Genomic DNA, 15,616 nt, shown 5'->3' with positions numbered 1-15,616 from the left:
CTTTCATCCCACTTCTAAACTCAGATGTTTAAATATGAAACCAAATGCATTCCCAGAAGATCAGATTTTACATAGAAAGGTGCCTAAAATGACAGGCAATGTTTGTGTGGATTTCACTTAAAAGATGTAACAGCATCTGGAAAATTAGACAAGCAGCATAGCAGGAAATTCATGGAAAATATCAGACTGGAAAGTTGTCAATTCCACAGAGAAACATAAAGGGGCCTAAATAAGTGAGAAGAGGAGGAACTGCTACATGACAGCAAGAACGGGGGAAGAATCTGAAGTACAATTACAGACAAATCCAAACGACAGAATTTGTCATGATCAAGAAAGAGCACTTTTCATACTACACACAACAAAGCTGCTAAAACATATAGTGAGAACCTCCAGGCAGCTTAAAATGAAATACACTGATGAAGGGAAAACTCAGGATGACACACTGGCTAAAGGTAAGTGCAGGGTCAGTTCAGCTGAAACAGGTCCTGAAGGATGATTTAAAGCTGTATTTCTACCATCCTGCTTGAAGGCTATTCTAAATTTTATTAAGGACAGCCATAAACTGCACCTACTGACTTATCCATTCACAGCGTAACTCTTCCCCGTCCTGGCATCTCTTAAAAGAGCAAAGCAGATGCAAGAAAGGCAACATGATATAAAGGTCTACCCTTCAAACAGATCTGGATGCTAACAGTGTTCAAAGCATCATTATTTTTACTCTAAAATCACCTTGCTTTAGCTGAGCCTCATCCCAATGCTGCATTCATCTACTGGATTTGAAGCTTGTACTATGTCTTGCTAAACAAGCAGGCTTTACTTCATGTAGTAAATTAGACAAGTACAGATGCAACACTAACATAGAAACAATTGTTTTAATAATGTGACCTTATTATTCTGAGGAAAGTGAAGGACACCAGTAATAAAACTACTAGAGACAAAGCACATGGGTATATGCATTACACATTGAGGAAAAGCTCTGATTCTTGCCAACATGGGAAAGAAGGAGGGTAAAAAGAAAGGATCTTTACAGAAGGTCCACAGCAGTATTTGTATTTATATAAGTGTCTTTCAGAACCCTTCAACAGAAACTTCCCAAAATTTTATGACAAACAGCAGAAACACCCAAAACTCTCAAGCAAAACCTCTCAAAATGAACTATCACATCAACTATATGTTAATTTTAATTAACACCTCTATCATGAATGAATTAAAGGTAAAAGAGAGTCATTTTTAGCTTACAGACAGATGAGTTACCTGCAACAATGCCCTGGCTGGCAAGCACCATGATGGCTGTCAAGCCAATGCTAAATATAGCACTCTGTCCAAAGTTGAGGAGAGCCAAAGTAGAGGTAGTCTTCAAGGAGGCATTCTCATATCTCTTCAAGAACTCATCATACCGTTGGGCTTCGTATTTTTCATTATTGAAATACTATGATATACACAAAAATAACAACTGTGACAGTCTCAAATATACCAGACTGTATATTTCGTTATACGCTTCAGTATAAACATACTACATGCACAGATATACACACAACCCCTCTTCAAGACTTCTAATAGCTAAAGGGAAAAAGAGATAGAAGATTAGCAGGTGAAAAAACACATGAGCAAACCCCAGCACTTTCTGCACTGGGAAAGGAGACACAGATCCCTACTATACTCATTCTGTTAACACTGGGTGTCTGTCTTGCAGAACTTCTACCTTATTAATGTCAAAGCCAAACACCAGCTGTCATTAGATACTAAAAAGAAGAGAAAGTTACTGCCTCTGTGCTAGAATATCCTTGTTACTTTGTCTAGAACAGTACTTCTCACACAACAGCTACTTCTGAGTTTCTCTTCACAGCTGACGCCACTGTTTATCTTCCCAGTTCTAGCTCTCCAATTAAAAGTAGCATAAAATAAGTATTACCCAGGACAACTTCAAAGCAGCCTACAGGATTTTTTAACAGTAGCAGTACAATAACTAATAGACCTGCTCTTTAATGTGAACATTGCAATGGAGTGCTGCAAACCACAACAGGTAATGAAAACAGTACACAGGCATTTGAGAAGACAGTATGTTGCAAGCTGACATTCAGAAGACAACTTTGCAAGTGAAGACTCTTGCAGAAACCGATGGTCAAGGTGATTCAGTCATGAAAGAAACTTCTCACTCTTACAAGCAAATAGGTTTTTTCAACCCCCACTAATGACTACCACACTACCCAGTCAATATCATGTAGTGCTCTTCCAATGAATAATGTTTTTCACAAGATGCTATTGCTCCCAGTATGTAGCCCTACAAAAGATGAATCTTATGGCTCACTTTCCTTAGGCTGACAGAAGAAAGCCAAAGAGCCTGACAGTAAAGACTGGTCTTACCTTCACAGTCTCATAATTCAGTAGCGAGTCAATCGCAGCATTACCGGCGTCATTATCTGCTTTGTTCATTTCTATTCGAAACTTAGTCCTGTAAAATGAAGGCTTAATACAGTGAAGAGTTCAGGCTGAGGCAACACCAAGTACCCTGATGAATCTGAGGGCAGGCCTTACCTCCACTGAGTAATCCCTATCGTGAATGCTGCGTAGGCTCCTAGCGTCCCCAGAGTCACTAAAGCGAACTCTGCACCACATTTGTAATACTGGAACAAGTAAAAGAAACAAACAAACAGTTATATTCATTTTCAAACTTCACTGTTGTCTCAAAACTCTAATAGCTTAACCCAAGACGTGGACTCTGAAGGTCCCTCCCAACACACTCCCTGCCCTGAACAGCTTAAAATAAATACAGGTATAAACTCAAAAGGAAAGCAGCAAGGAGAAGGGTATAGATAAAAAGGTTGGAGGAAACAACCAAGAGCTAACGTGTTAGGACACTTGAAAGTTATTTTTGCCATTATAAAGCATAAATGTTGCTGATCTTTGTGTTGTTATCACAAATAGTATTTGTTTCCATGCTTTTTGGGTGGATTTTGAAAGCAAGCTGAAGACTGGGAAAGAAATAAATGGCCTTGCAAAACAACTGATGAAGTATTTTCTCTACTTCAGGGTACATCAGGAGAGAAAGGCCATAAGAAGAATTAAAGCACCACTGCAGGTTGGCTCACAGCCAGCTCGAGTTGTAACTTCCAAAGGTTATAAAATTTAACTCAATACCAACAGGGGTTTTAACTCACCTTGTTACATTCAAATTTGATTAAGTCCTTCTAAAAAGCACGGGGATAAACAAAACAAGATTCTTGCTTTTAATTTAGTCTCAGCTACATATTTATATTTTACCCTGTAAGTACCCAAAGATCCTGATTTCAAAGACAGTAAGTGCGATTTACAAAAGAAAAGGTTAAAATTGAGCTTATTGAGCTTAAAATCTGTGAGAAGCAGCCTATTTTCCAAAAGAAAATTTTCACTTTTAAGTTCTGGATAAGGGAAGAGCAGTATTCAAAAGAGAGCCAATGATCACTCCTTCCTCCATCCTCAAAACACTAAGACACAAAATTCCATATGAAGATAAGGCTGAGAAAGTTGGGGCTGTTCAGCCTGGAGAAGAGAAGGCTGCGTGGAGACCTCAGAGCAGCCTTCCAGTATCTGAAGGGGGCCTACAAGGATGCTGGGGATGGACTCTTCATTAGGGACTGTAGTGATAGGACAAGGGGTAACGGGTTCAAACTTAAACAGGGGAAGTTTAGATAGCATTTAAGGAAGGAAGTTCTTTACTGTAAGGGTGGTGAGGCACTGGAATGGGTTGCCCAGGGAAGCTGTGAATGCTCCATCCCTGGCGGTGTTCAAGGCCAGGCTGGACAGAGCCTTGGGTGACCTGGTTTAGTGTGAGGTGTCCCTGCCCATGGCAGGAGGCTGGAACTGGATGATCTTAAGGTCCTTTCCAACCCTAATTATTCTATGATTCTATGATTCCTGGACAATTAAATTCTGCTTCCTCAGATTTAAAGTAACTAGTATTTGAAAATTACAGATTGTTCTCCTTTACAGCAGTTGCTTTCACAACCACCTTGTAAAAACAATTGTTAATGCTCAGTAGGCTTTGGTAAAAAAAAAAAAATAAATCCATGTATTATTCCTAAATGAGACAATTCCAAGTCAGGAATAAACAACACTTACCAGAATTCCACTGACTAGTGCCACTTCAAACATTGTAGGTCCCAGATTAAATACTAAAGCACTAAGAACAAAACTGATGCCTCTTGTTCCTCTGTCGATGGTTTTTGACAGAGCTCCAGTTTGCCTACTTAGATGGAATGCCAAATCCAGGTTATGAAGGTGCAGAAACACATTCTTTGCTATCCTCCTGATTGAATTCTGAGCTACCTTCCCAAATACTGCATTTCTAGCTTCATTAAATAGCGCTGCCCCAGCTCTTGAGATACCATCTAAAAAAGATGAAAAGTTTATGAAATTAAAATAGTTATATTTCCAAGCTCCCTTCATGCATGAAATTACATTACGCTCATTCTTTACATATTTTCAACGTTTTTAGTTCAAAGGTAATTTATACTTAACTGGTCCAAACCTTTATGCTATTTTTCATTTATAAACCATTGCACAGATTTTGAATCAGCTTCTTTTGCAGCTGGTTAAATGAAAGGGCAGGATTTATAATCAAGAATCATTTCTATAAGCATTATTTCATATTTTAATTAGAATACCAGAAGCAAGGTCACAGAACATTGGAAATGGACAGCAACACATGGAGTAACTATGAAATAACCATCCCAGATGCTTAGCAGTGCACAGGCCAAAAGCTCTGCTGTCCCATTCCCTTAATGAAGAACGTTAACACTTGTTAATGGATTTGGGAATACCACTTACAGCCAATGAGAACAGCAGTTGCCACAGTTGCCACTGTACTTGGTGCATCACTGAGGTTGAGGATGTTTCCAGATATCTGGTTAAGGCTGTCTACTGCATACTTAAACATGAAGGGAACCAATATATTCATGGCCTAAAAGCATAAGAACACCAATTAGTCCATATGCATTAAAGCATCTATCTATGGAACATGACTGTTTTTCCTGAAATTGCTCTACTATTATATTTAGTTCTTAAATACTTAGTGCAGGTGAGGTGGCTCTTGATTTCAAGCACAATGCTCTCCTATTAAGTCTTTACTCCTGGGACTGCAGGGTTAGTTTGTCTCTCTCATGGGTTCCTTTAAATATCAATTTTTACCCTAAAGAAATCGTACACTGCACAGGCACTTAAACTGAGGCTGAGCACTCAGTACAGCAATGGCAAGACTAGAAATGAAGCAAACAGCAGACACACACACCATGCTCCTAAATTACATTGCCATTACAGGTTGTTTGCTCTTGGCAACGCTGACAATATTCACTATGAAGAACTACTACTACAAAAGAAATAACTCACCCTCATATTGCTAACACTGGGTCAACCGAGATTACGTAAACCAAATATGTATTAATGGATGTATTAAACCAAAGCTCTAGTGAAGCCCAAGAAAAGAAGTTAACCTATCCTTTGTCTCTTCTGACTGCTAATATTACCTTCATATTTCAATAATGCTTTCCATTTGCAACATCACTATAAATATTAACTTAATATCTATAGTAACGCTAGCATTTGGCAGAGCAGCAGATGACTTTCCATGCAGACCATATAGTCAACAAGACACTAGAGACCACTTCAACATGAGCCTTCAAACAAAACACCAAAGTCCTATCCACAACCTGGACATATCTTACATCACTGGATGATTTTGAAGAGCACCAAAACCCAAATGCATCTCCTCTAACGGTGATGTCTCACCTAGATGCAAAAAACTCATCTGACTAGAGGTGTAAATAGACCAACTTTAGGACGTGCACAATTGCAGCATGAGAAAATACTAAAAACCTTACAGAAAACACAATTCTTGAGTCTTGTTGATGTTCCATTGTTATATCTGTCATTTGTACCAACAAGAAAAAGAATTAACATCAAATGTTATCTAATTAATAGAATTAATTCAAACAGCTTCTAACAGTGAAGATTTCAACATAGAGTATTGAAGGTTTTTAGCAGCTGAACAAGTACGTTAAGACCTACAATCCTGTATCATGGCAGATGTTAAAATACTTCACAGTGAGCTCACTTTGCTTAAAGTTGACGGTTTTTTTCAGTATTTGGGGAAAAAATTATGGGTAGATGGCAAATTATTTCACATGAGAAGAAACAAAAAACCAAAACAGATTGACACAGATATTTCAGCTCTCTCCCCCAAATGTTTTGTATACCCACTTAGATCCTGATTGTATTTAGGGACATCTGTCAGAGCTGAAAGCCCAGTGAAAGAACTGCAAATTAATGGGATAAAACTAGGTCTCAAGCAAGAAGCGTGTAAAGTCTTTCATAATTTCAGTCCAAATTCAAGCTGGAAGACAGGCTTTTAGTAAGTATAACAACTATACCAGTATCAGATATTCCCAGTGTTACAAATTACCGTAAGTAGTGGAAGACTTCATTCACCAACAGGGGAAACTGGGGCTTTGACAATACATCTTTGAACTTCAGTTAAATAATTAATATATAATTATAATTAAAATTATTTTAAATGTTTTACTTAAACAGTTTTAGGCAAAAGTTTTAAATACGAATGACGAAGCAATCAAGTTTCTCCTCTTCCTTTCACCATCTCCCCTGTGAAATAACTAAGCAGGAAAAAACCCCAACCAAATACTACCAAATTTTCAACACAGCATAATCTAGACAGCTCCCGAGAAGAGCCAGATGAGATCTGAGAGCATCCAGGCAAGATTATTACTGGTTTGTGACTGAAAAAAGGAGAACAGCTGAAAGATCAGGTCCTACTTCAAATACATCCTTCTGAAATTTCTCCAGTGCAAGCCTGAGCCGTTCAGCAACAGCTCCCTTTTAATAGATTGGAACTGTGGAAATCTCCATTAATTAAAAAAGACCTGCAGTTAGCATTATCTGCAGAAAGCCAACAAACACCATCAAAGCAGCAGTATACAATAATGTTTGATAACTTCAATTATACACAGCAGACAAACAGGTTACTGCCATTACACGCTTAAACCTTAAGCGTAAAGCCCCGCAAGGAACTGAGGATGCATTAACAGAGATTCTGAATCTTTACAATAGCAAAATTCAACTCCCTTCCATCCCCAGTACAATCAAAGCCCCTCTGCTTTCCCTTCAGAGTTACTGAAATTCAATTTTTGGGTGGCATTTTGTTCTTAATAAAGACAAATGCATTAGCACGTGTGTTAGGCTGGTGACCAACATGACACAGTGCAGCTTTTCCTGGGAGACACTACTCAGTAGAAAATCAGAGTATTGTCATGCAGATTGTCTTGATTTGCTGCAGATTCTCACAAATCCCTGCAGGGATTTTACTCCTCAGCAGACCATGCTACACTACAGGTAGTTCAGAAATAGAACTACAGATAGATTTTGAAGTCCATTTAAAGAAGAGAGATGTATTCTTTAAGATGCAGCTCTCCACTTGCAATTAATTTAACCAGTAACAGTCTACAATTCTGCAGAAATGTCTTCTTTTACATCAATATAATTCTACCCAATAGAGTTTAAAATGAAATTTAAAGCCTGGTCTCAGGTTATAGTTGTTCCAACTCCTGGAGGGTAAAGCTTGAATAAGAACAAGGCAGCACAATATTGCATTTCATTATCAATCTGCTTTCCAGTAATTTAATATTAACAAAAAGAAGAAGTTAATCTTACAAAGTTTATAGCCAGAGAGATGAGAAGCCATTATTAGAAACAGGCCTTTGCTACTCCATTTGTTAAGTCAATGAGATCACATTCACATGAATGGAAACAAAATCGCAGCCTTTTACATAAACTTACAGCTACCTCTGTAGCAGCTTGGATTTGCTGTCAGAGAACAAAAAGCTCTAAGCACACCTAAGTACACTACAAAAAGCCACCATGCAAAACAATTGTCTTATGCAATATATAGGTTGCCCTCCTCTTCCCAATGCCCAAAAGCTTGATACTTGCCATTAAAAAGACCCTTTAAACATAAATTTGTACATTTTCTATTTATAATAGTGAATTAACAGCTTATCCTTGCCTGAATTTATTGGAAAGCAAATACGCACCCAAGAAGTCATCCCAAGTCAATTGCCCACATTTAACAGCATGTTATACTATAATGCATCATGCTTAAATGAGTTTAAACATTTTTTCAAACGACTGCACTGTTTTAAGCTGACAATGCATCATCTCTATTCCCTTGTGGGACTACACTATGTTTATGGCAAACAGTCTTATCTTTCACTGTGCTCTTCCCAGTATTTCTTGTTGATAATAAAGATGATGGATTTGTGACAGGCTGAGCCCCAACAAGATAAAATTGGTCTACACTGAGCTCTTCTTCTGCCAATAATTCAATGAGAAACGTTGACATGAAGATGACTGACTTTATCTCTGGACCAATATAAATGTACACATTCAACAACTCCATTTGTGAAAACATAAGCAGAAAGCTCCACCACTGGCAGAGGTAAAACTGCTAAAGGACAAAATGTGGTCCAGAAGAGGGAAGAAGCATCTAGCTTCATGCCTTCTCCACATTTAATGATGACCTGAAATGTACTTTTCCCACTAGCAGTTTCTAAAGGTTTATTGTAATTATCTAACTCCATCTGAGCCCATAAAAAGGGCTCAAACTCCAAGATGTTCTTAACTGATCAGATAGATATCGTTATCTTTGCACACAGGCTAAATTTGCAACACAACCCTTGTGTCTTGCCTCCCTTGCCAACCAATTTCTTCTCCTAAAACTTAGAGGATTAGCAGTCAGTAGAAATGCAGAGTCTGAAAGATTTCTCTGGCTCATGAATAACACATGCATGGTCCGTGACCAAGAGGCCAAAAAATCATTACAGGCTGACAGAGGTGACAAGTGATTTTGTCATATTCATGTGTTTAATCCAGCTTCTCAGAAGCCCAAGCACTTTTTCTTCTTGTGCCACAGAAGGAAAAAAGAAGAAACAGAAAAGTAAAGCAGCATTTACCATACACACAGCAGTAGAGAAGACAAAAGCTGCGAGAGGGAATGTGGAGAAAAAAACCAGCTATGTAGGACCTGAGCAGGCTGTGAACACACCAATGATGCCTTATGTACTCCTCTCACCTGCCTTGCTGCTGCATCTTTCTGATCACACAGGTCTAGATAGGCTATAAACATTTAAGGTAAAAATTTAAAGTGTGTCATAACAGAATGAATCGTCCAAGGAATAAAAGACCTTACTAGCCCTAGAGCAGACTCCATCCTGTCAGCAACCAGTCATAAAAAGCCATACGAACAGCTCACTTTGAAGGCTAACAATACTACCAGTGGTTATGTGTAGACAAAAAGGCACCAAAAATCACAATAATTTGCTCAATGACAGGCAACTGGACCCCACAAAAGGAGTCAAGACAGATTGTAACTGCAGGCTCTTCAGTAGCTGCACACAAACCAGCTTCTGTTTTGAAACTGAACTTTACTAACAGGAAGATTTAGAGACAAATATCTTCTCAAGCAGCAGACCAGGAGGTCTAATCTCCAGCATTTGTATGTTTAGTGGGTAAGCCCAATCAAACTGGGTGTGATTAACTCCTCATGTTTTTCCTATGACTGAGGATTTCCTAACCTACCTCTCCTCTGTGATTCCTCTGGAGTTTTCCTCAGTAACACTGAAGCCTCCCTACAGAACCTGTCTCAGAGAGTCACCGCTTGGATCTTTTATCCTAACTGGAAACTTAACTTTATAAATACATAGGTATAAAACCTCCCCAAACTTGGAGGAAATTGTCCAAAAGGCTTATAAAAGCATTGCTTATTGGAGAAGGTGACTCGTACCAGGCATCACATAGTTCTCTATGCAAAACCCCTATGAACAAGCAGCTTTTAGACAAAATCCATAACGAGGACTTAAATCCTTCAGACACACGCAAGTTCATAGTGAGCAAAGAAACTGGGTCAGGACTGCAGTGAGGAGAAAGATACGCTGGCATTCAGGTGCTGACACATGTATATAGCAGAGAAACTTTCACAAACATAAGGTTTTTTGTGTGGTCTATCAAGTACATTGTAATTCACCTCCCAAGCAGTTGGAACAAAAGGGCTCCTAAAAGGGATAATGAGGAAGCTGCACAGGATTATACATGGTCCAGACAAGCCACAGGTAAACTAACTGAATTTTCTCTAGGACAAAGTGACCTGTAGTTTGCTCTGGAAGAAAACGAGATGTTCAGGGCTCAAAGCTATGACAGAAAAACTATAGCTCTGCAACAAACTATTGCATGTCAGTTATGCCACAGTAACTGCACATACACTTAACGTGTAAGCATGAAGTAGCTGAAGAAAATTTAATCCCCAAAGGCAGAGTGGGGATAGCTCGGGTGATGAGGGGTAACTTCTTAGACTGCAGTTACTCAAAAATGTTTGAGCTCTAACAAGGCTTTTCATGACTGGAACAGAACAAAACAAAGAACTTTATCAAAGGAGAGCTAGAAGACATCCCTGCATTTTTTCACTCCAGCCAGTTATAACATACAACCTGCAGAGAGCTTGCTCTGTGTTTTCCCAACCACATCCAAAACATTCTTACAAAAGACCTGCGCTTTAACAGGCACCTTCTAAAACCTGGGCAAAGCTCAGCAGGTTTTCTGCTCTGCTCCTGTGAATCTGCTCTGGATATCAGGGCTCCCAGGCTGCCTTATACAGAACCTGAAGTAGGAATTTAAAAGAACACTTAAGAGAGATCCAAACATCCAGTTACTTCCCCAAAGAGCAATTAAGTGCATGGTTTTCTGACGGGGGGGAACATCACTCTCCATCCCAGCAGAAACACAATAGCTCTGCATTATACCAAATGCAGAGCTATTTCCAAGAGTCAGGCATGCTGGCCATCAATTTGGTTTTCATTACACCCCAGAAAGCTGCTTGTAACATTAACAGATTTTCTAAAAGCAAGGTACAAGGCTGCCACATGCAGGACCAGATTCTGGACTCACATCCTCCATCATGCTCATATAACCTACAAATTAGGAAAGCAGGGGAAGAGAAAAAGAAGTAAAATACTTCCAACTTATTTCAAAATTGCCTTCAGATTATTATTATTAACATTACAATACGAGGCTTTAAAAAGAAAGTGAGTTAGAAGAATTTTCATATCCATCTGGTAAATACACATCACAAAACCTCAACTAGCCAAGCATATAATCAGTTATCTATTATTGTGAGGGCAACTGCACGGTGCACAAGGTGAACTGCTCCTTGCAGCTGCATTTTGAGCTGATAGTTTCCCAGTGATTAATGCTTTATTTCACACAGGCATAAACAAGGGTGGAAGTTCCCATGTACAGACATGCCACATCCTGCATGTTGTCACCTGCATTATCAGTAACGTCCTGAACAGCAGCACAACCCAAAATATCTACTGTAGGCAGTACCAGCTAGCACCTGATAGACTGCTCATGAGAAGGAGCTGCAGACCAGAAGATTGGCCTTTCTTCTTTGGCTCACATAAACGAGCACATTTCTCTTCCAAGTTCTCTTCTTTCAATACCTACATAGCAGAAATTCATTTCTTCTCTCTTTTCATAACATGGCAATGTTACTGAATGCTAGTAAGTTACCAGCGCAAGTAGCTTAAGTGCTGAAACTCACTGATTAAGTAGTACCTACTTTAGCTTATTCCAGTAAAACACTAATATTGGCTTTATGTTTGGTAAAAATTGCCATTAGAAAGCAACCCTCTTGAGCCATATAAAATGTGCAAAATATTTGGAGTAAATTTTGTAATCAAACACATATTTTTCTTCCTCCAGAGCAAAAGATTTTGTGCAAAACCTCACCATTTGCTCTTCTAAACTATTTCTACAAGGTCTGTAAAATCTGAATATCCTCCATTAACCTGCTGAAAGCTTCTGCATGCCTATTTCTTTCTATGAACAAATAAACACTAATTTTGTTGCAGGCAAGAGTATGAGATCCTTTCAAACAACGAAGTAAAGGTAAAAGCAACCCTCCATTTCATAATCAAAAGACTGCAAGAAAAATAATTTGAATGAAAGCATGGTTCAATATAAAAAATAAATTATACAGCTTGTTTCACATTGGGACATCAGAGGAGTCCCTGAAACAATAGAAATTACACTGTCATCCCACAGAGAAATACCAAGAGAAGACTGGAGCTCAAATCCCCTTTTCCACAGCACAGCAAGAGTTATGAGTAGATACCACCAGATTGCTCAAGTTCAGAGTAGAGAACAAGCATACAGCCTTGAGGAAATCCAGTCTGACACATCCAGCACCATGCAAGAAAAGACCTGTAAGCAACCTCTAACTCACATCTCCCATAACTTATGATGTAAATTACTAAATGGCAATGGAAAATCCTGAACTAATGTGAGCAATGGAAATTAAAATTGTGGTTGTCGTCATCATCTTCCTAACCACACACATGCATACTACTTGGACTTGTGCAAAGGGTTCGACAATGCCCCACACAACATCCTTGGCTCTAAATTGGAGAGACATCAATTTGATGGGTGGACCACTCGGTGGATAAAGAACTGGCTGGATGGCCACACACAAAGAGTTGTGGTCAATGGCTCGATGTCCGGCTGGAGACCAGTAACGAGTGGTGTCCCTCAGGGATCAGTGTTGGGACCGGTCTTGTTCAACATCTTTGTCGGTGACATGGACAGGGGGATTGAATGCGCCCTCAGCAAGTTTGCCGATGACACCAAGCTGTGTGGTTCGCTTGATACGCCGGAGGGAAGGGATGCCATCCAGAGGGACCTGAACACGCTTGTGAGGTGGGCTGATGCCAACCTGATGAAGTTTAACCATGCCAAGTGCAAGGTCCTACACCTGGGTCGGAGCAATCACAGGCACAGCTACAGGTTGGGCAGAGAATAAGCCCTGCAGAGAAGCCCTGCGAAGAAGGACTTGGGGGTGTTGATTAAAGAGGAGCTGAACATGAGCTGGCTTCAGTGTGTGCTCGCAGCCCAGAAAGCCAACCATGTCCTGGGCTGCATCAGAAAAAGCGTGACCAGCAGGTCAAAGGAGGTGATCCTACCCCTCTACTCTGCTCTCATGAGACCTCACTTGCAGTATTGTGTGCAGTTCTGGTGTCCTCAACATCAAAAGGACATGGAACTGTTGGAACAAGTCCAGAGGAGGGCCATGAGGATGATCAGGGGACTGGAGCACCTCCCATATGAAGACAGGCTGAGAAAGTTGGGGCTGTTCAGCCTGGAGAAGAGAAGGCTGCGTGGAGACCTCAGAGCAGCCTTCCAGTATCTGAAGGGGGCCTATAAGGATGCTGCGGAGGGACTCTTCATTAGGGACTGTAGTGATAGGACAAGGGGTAACGGGTTCAAACTTAAACAGGGGAAGTTTAGATTGGATCTAAGGAAGAAATTCTTTACTGTGAGGGTGATGAGGCACTGGAATGGGTTGCCCAGGGAAGTTGTGAATGCTCCATCCCTGGCAGTGTTCAAGGCCAGGTTGGACAGAGCCTTGGGTGACCTGGTTTAGTGTGAGGTGTCCCTGCCCATGGCAGGGGCGTTGGAACTGGATGATCTTAAGGTCCTTTCCAACCCAAACTATTTTATGATTCTATATCACATGCACACACACACCCTTAAAATACCCAAGCTATTATTTCCAATACTATGTGCTCCTCATACAGGAAACAAACATCTTAAGACTATAACCCCCCTTAAGTAATAATAGAAAAATTGTTCCTTGTACAAACTCCAGATGAACAGTAACTATCACAGTACAATGAAGTATCTGTACTTACCTTTGCACTTGCTAAAAACCCTAGGGATATGGCAACTCTGGCTCGCAGGTCTGGTCTGTCTTTGGGCCACACATAAGACAACATCGCTTTGATGATCTTTTTGGCATCTATCTCTTTCAGCTATTGGAAAGAACAAAGGCACTATATCATAAAGAGACCCAAGGAAGCAAAGTAAGTATAAATAAGAATAAATAAATAAATAATTATAAATAAAAATTAATTTCATACATTTGGATCACTTCTGTATTCTGTTGGATAGGCAACAGACACTTCACCATGTTTAAGACTAGAACTGCAGAATGAAATTTCAAGTTGTCAGGTTTTAGATAATAAATCCTTGACACACTGCTAAAACAGATGAATTGCTCTTAATTCACACATCCTCAAGAGTGCAAATGTAGCTAGCTGTAAGTGGAATACAGAGAAAGCCACAATTCACCATAGTTTAAGTACTTCACAGAACAAATAAACTGCTCCTTCTTTTTTATCTTCTCAAGATTTGGTACAAAATGGCTTGGTATTTCTTCTTTGGAAGCTGTTTTAACATAGCACAGAAAAAATGGGAGGAAGAAATGCAAAATGTAAAGTTAATGAAGTAACAAAAAACCAAGGAATGAAAGAACTCTGAAAGGTCTACAATAAACCTTAGTAGTTTGAAGAACATTCATGAGTCACAACAGAATACAGTATAAACCACCAGCATTTTAGCAACTCAAATATCTGAAACAGAGAAGTTATGCTAAAGTATAAATTCAGCTGAATATGCATTTCAGCTCTGATTATTTGGTTGCAAATTTAAGCATTTCCAGCAATTCCCTTCACAGTTTTTTTGGTCATCTTATAATCTTTGCTGAGAAGTGAGAAATACTCTTATTCTGCCCCATGTTTTCTAGGGCACACAGTCCTTCAGTGGGTGCCCAATGAAGCTATAACTACCAGCAAGAAAACTATTCTAGTGGCCCTAAGTCAGCTTTCAATATCACCACCTGATTTAAGACTGGCCCCTGAAGGTGGACAACCAGGCTTTATAAGGCAGATGATGTAAATGGCCACATGTCAGCTTAACTGATTATGCCTATTTTTAATGAATTCAAACAGGTTCTTCTCCAAACCTCAAATTTTTCTCTAAACAAGACTACAGTTCAGTTAACAAGGCTTTTTGAGAAATATTCGGGGTTTTGGTTTGAGCTTTTATCGGGGGGTTGTGTTGTGGGATGATTTTGGTTTGGTGGTGATTTTGGTTGTATTTTTTACACAAATACCGATGGACAGATGTCTGTATCACTTACTTGTGAGATACACTCCACTAAACTCCCAAGCTACATATATTAACTAGCTGAAGCCTAGACCATGCTACCGAATCAAGAAGAACAGCATATGCAGTAACATACAGAACAAGTATCAACAACTCATTTTTCCCTGCTGATTACCCTGAGGTTAACTTGACAGACAGGAAGGTTATCTAAAGCTGAAAGGAGGGCAGCAAATAGCAGCTAATCTCTCAATTTCAGGCAATATTTTGTAGTCAGGGGTGGGGGGCAAAATGTTAGTCCACACCTTTTAAAGATGACTTATCATTACAGAAGCTTGTCAAAAGGGGCAGTTTTAATGTTTCCCTCACTCTAATGCGTGCTTTAAATGCTCCCTCCTTGACTTTGAGAATAAACCAATTCAGAACAGAAATTCCATGTTAAGGTCCAGTGTGAATGAGCAAGAAAGGAGTGCTCTGTTAAAAGGTAAGATCGCTAAGGCAGCCAGGGAAGCCAATCCTATAAAGGTAAGCTTTTTATAGCACCAGAAAACTCATCTCAGTGTTTCTAGTCATAGCTTCA

At 39.6% G+C, this 15,616-nt stretch overlaps 1 protein-coding gene across 1 annotated transcript in view; it reads right to left on the bottom strand.

Annotated features, from left to right (window-relative positions):
* ABCB7 (ATP binding cassette subfamily B member 7) overlaps positions 1–15,616 on the bottom strand; it is a 42,367-nt gene that overhangs the window by 14,328 nt on the left and 12,423 nt on the right. The window contains exons 4-9 of the mRNA XM_080625011.1: positions 13,785–13,904; positions 4,807–4,939; positions 4,099–4,367; positions 2,536–2,624; positions 2,365–2,452; positions 1,255–1,429 (exon numbers count right to left, since the gene is read on the bottom strand). Coding sequence (XP_080481137.1) covers positions 1,255–1,429; positions 2,365–2,452; positions 2,536–2,624; positions 4,099–4,367; positions 4,807–4,939; positions 13,785–13,904 — 874 coding nt within the window. The remainder of the gene's footprint in view (positions 1–1,254; positions 1,430–2,364; positions 2,453–2,535; positions 2,625–4,098; positions 4,368–4,806; positions 4,940–13,784; positions 13,905–15,616) is intronic.

Source organism: Psittacula echo (assembly GCF_963264785.1).
Source record: "Psittacula echo genome assembly, chromosome: 8".
In the NCBI taxonomy this organism is placed as follows: Eukaryota; Metazoa; Chordata; class Aves; order Psittaciformes; family Psittacidae; genus Psittacula; species Psittacula echo.
This window is presented reverse-complemented; position numbering and strand designations above follow the sequence as displayed.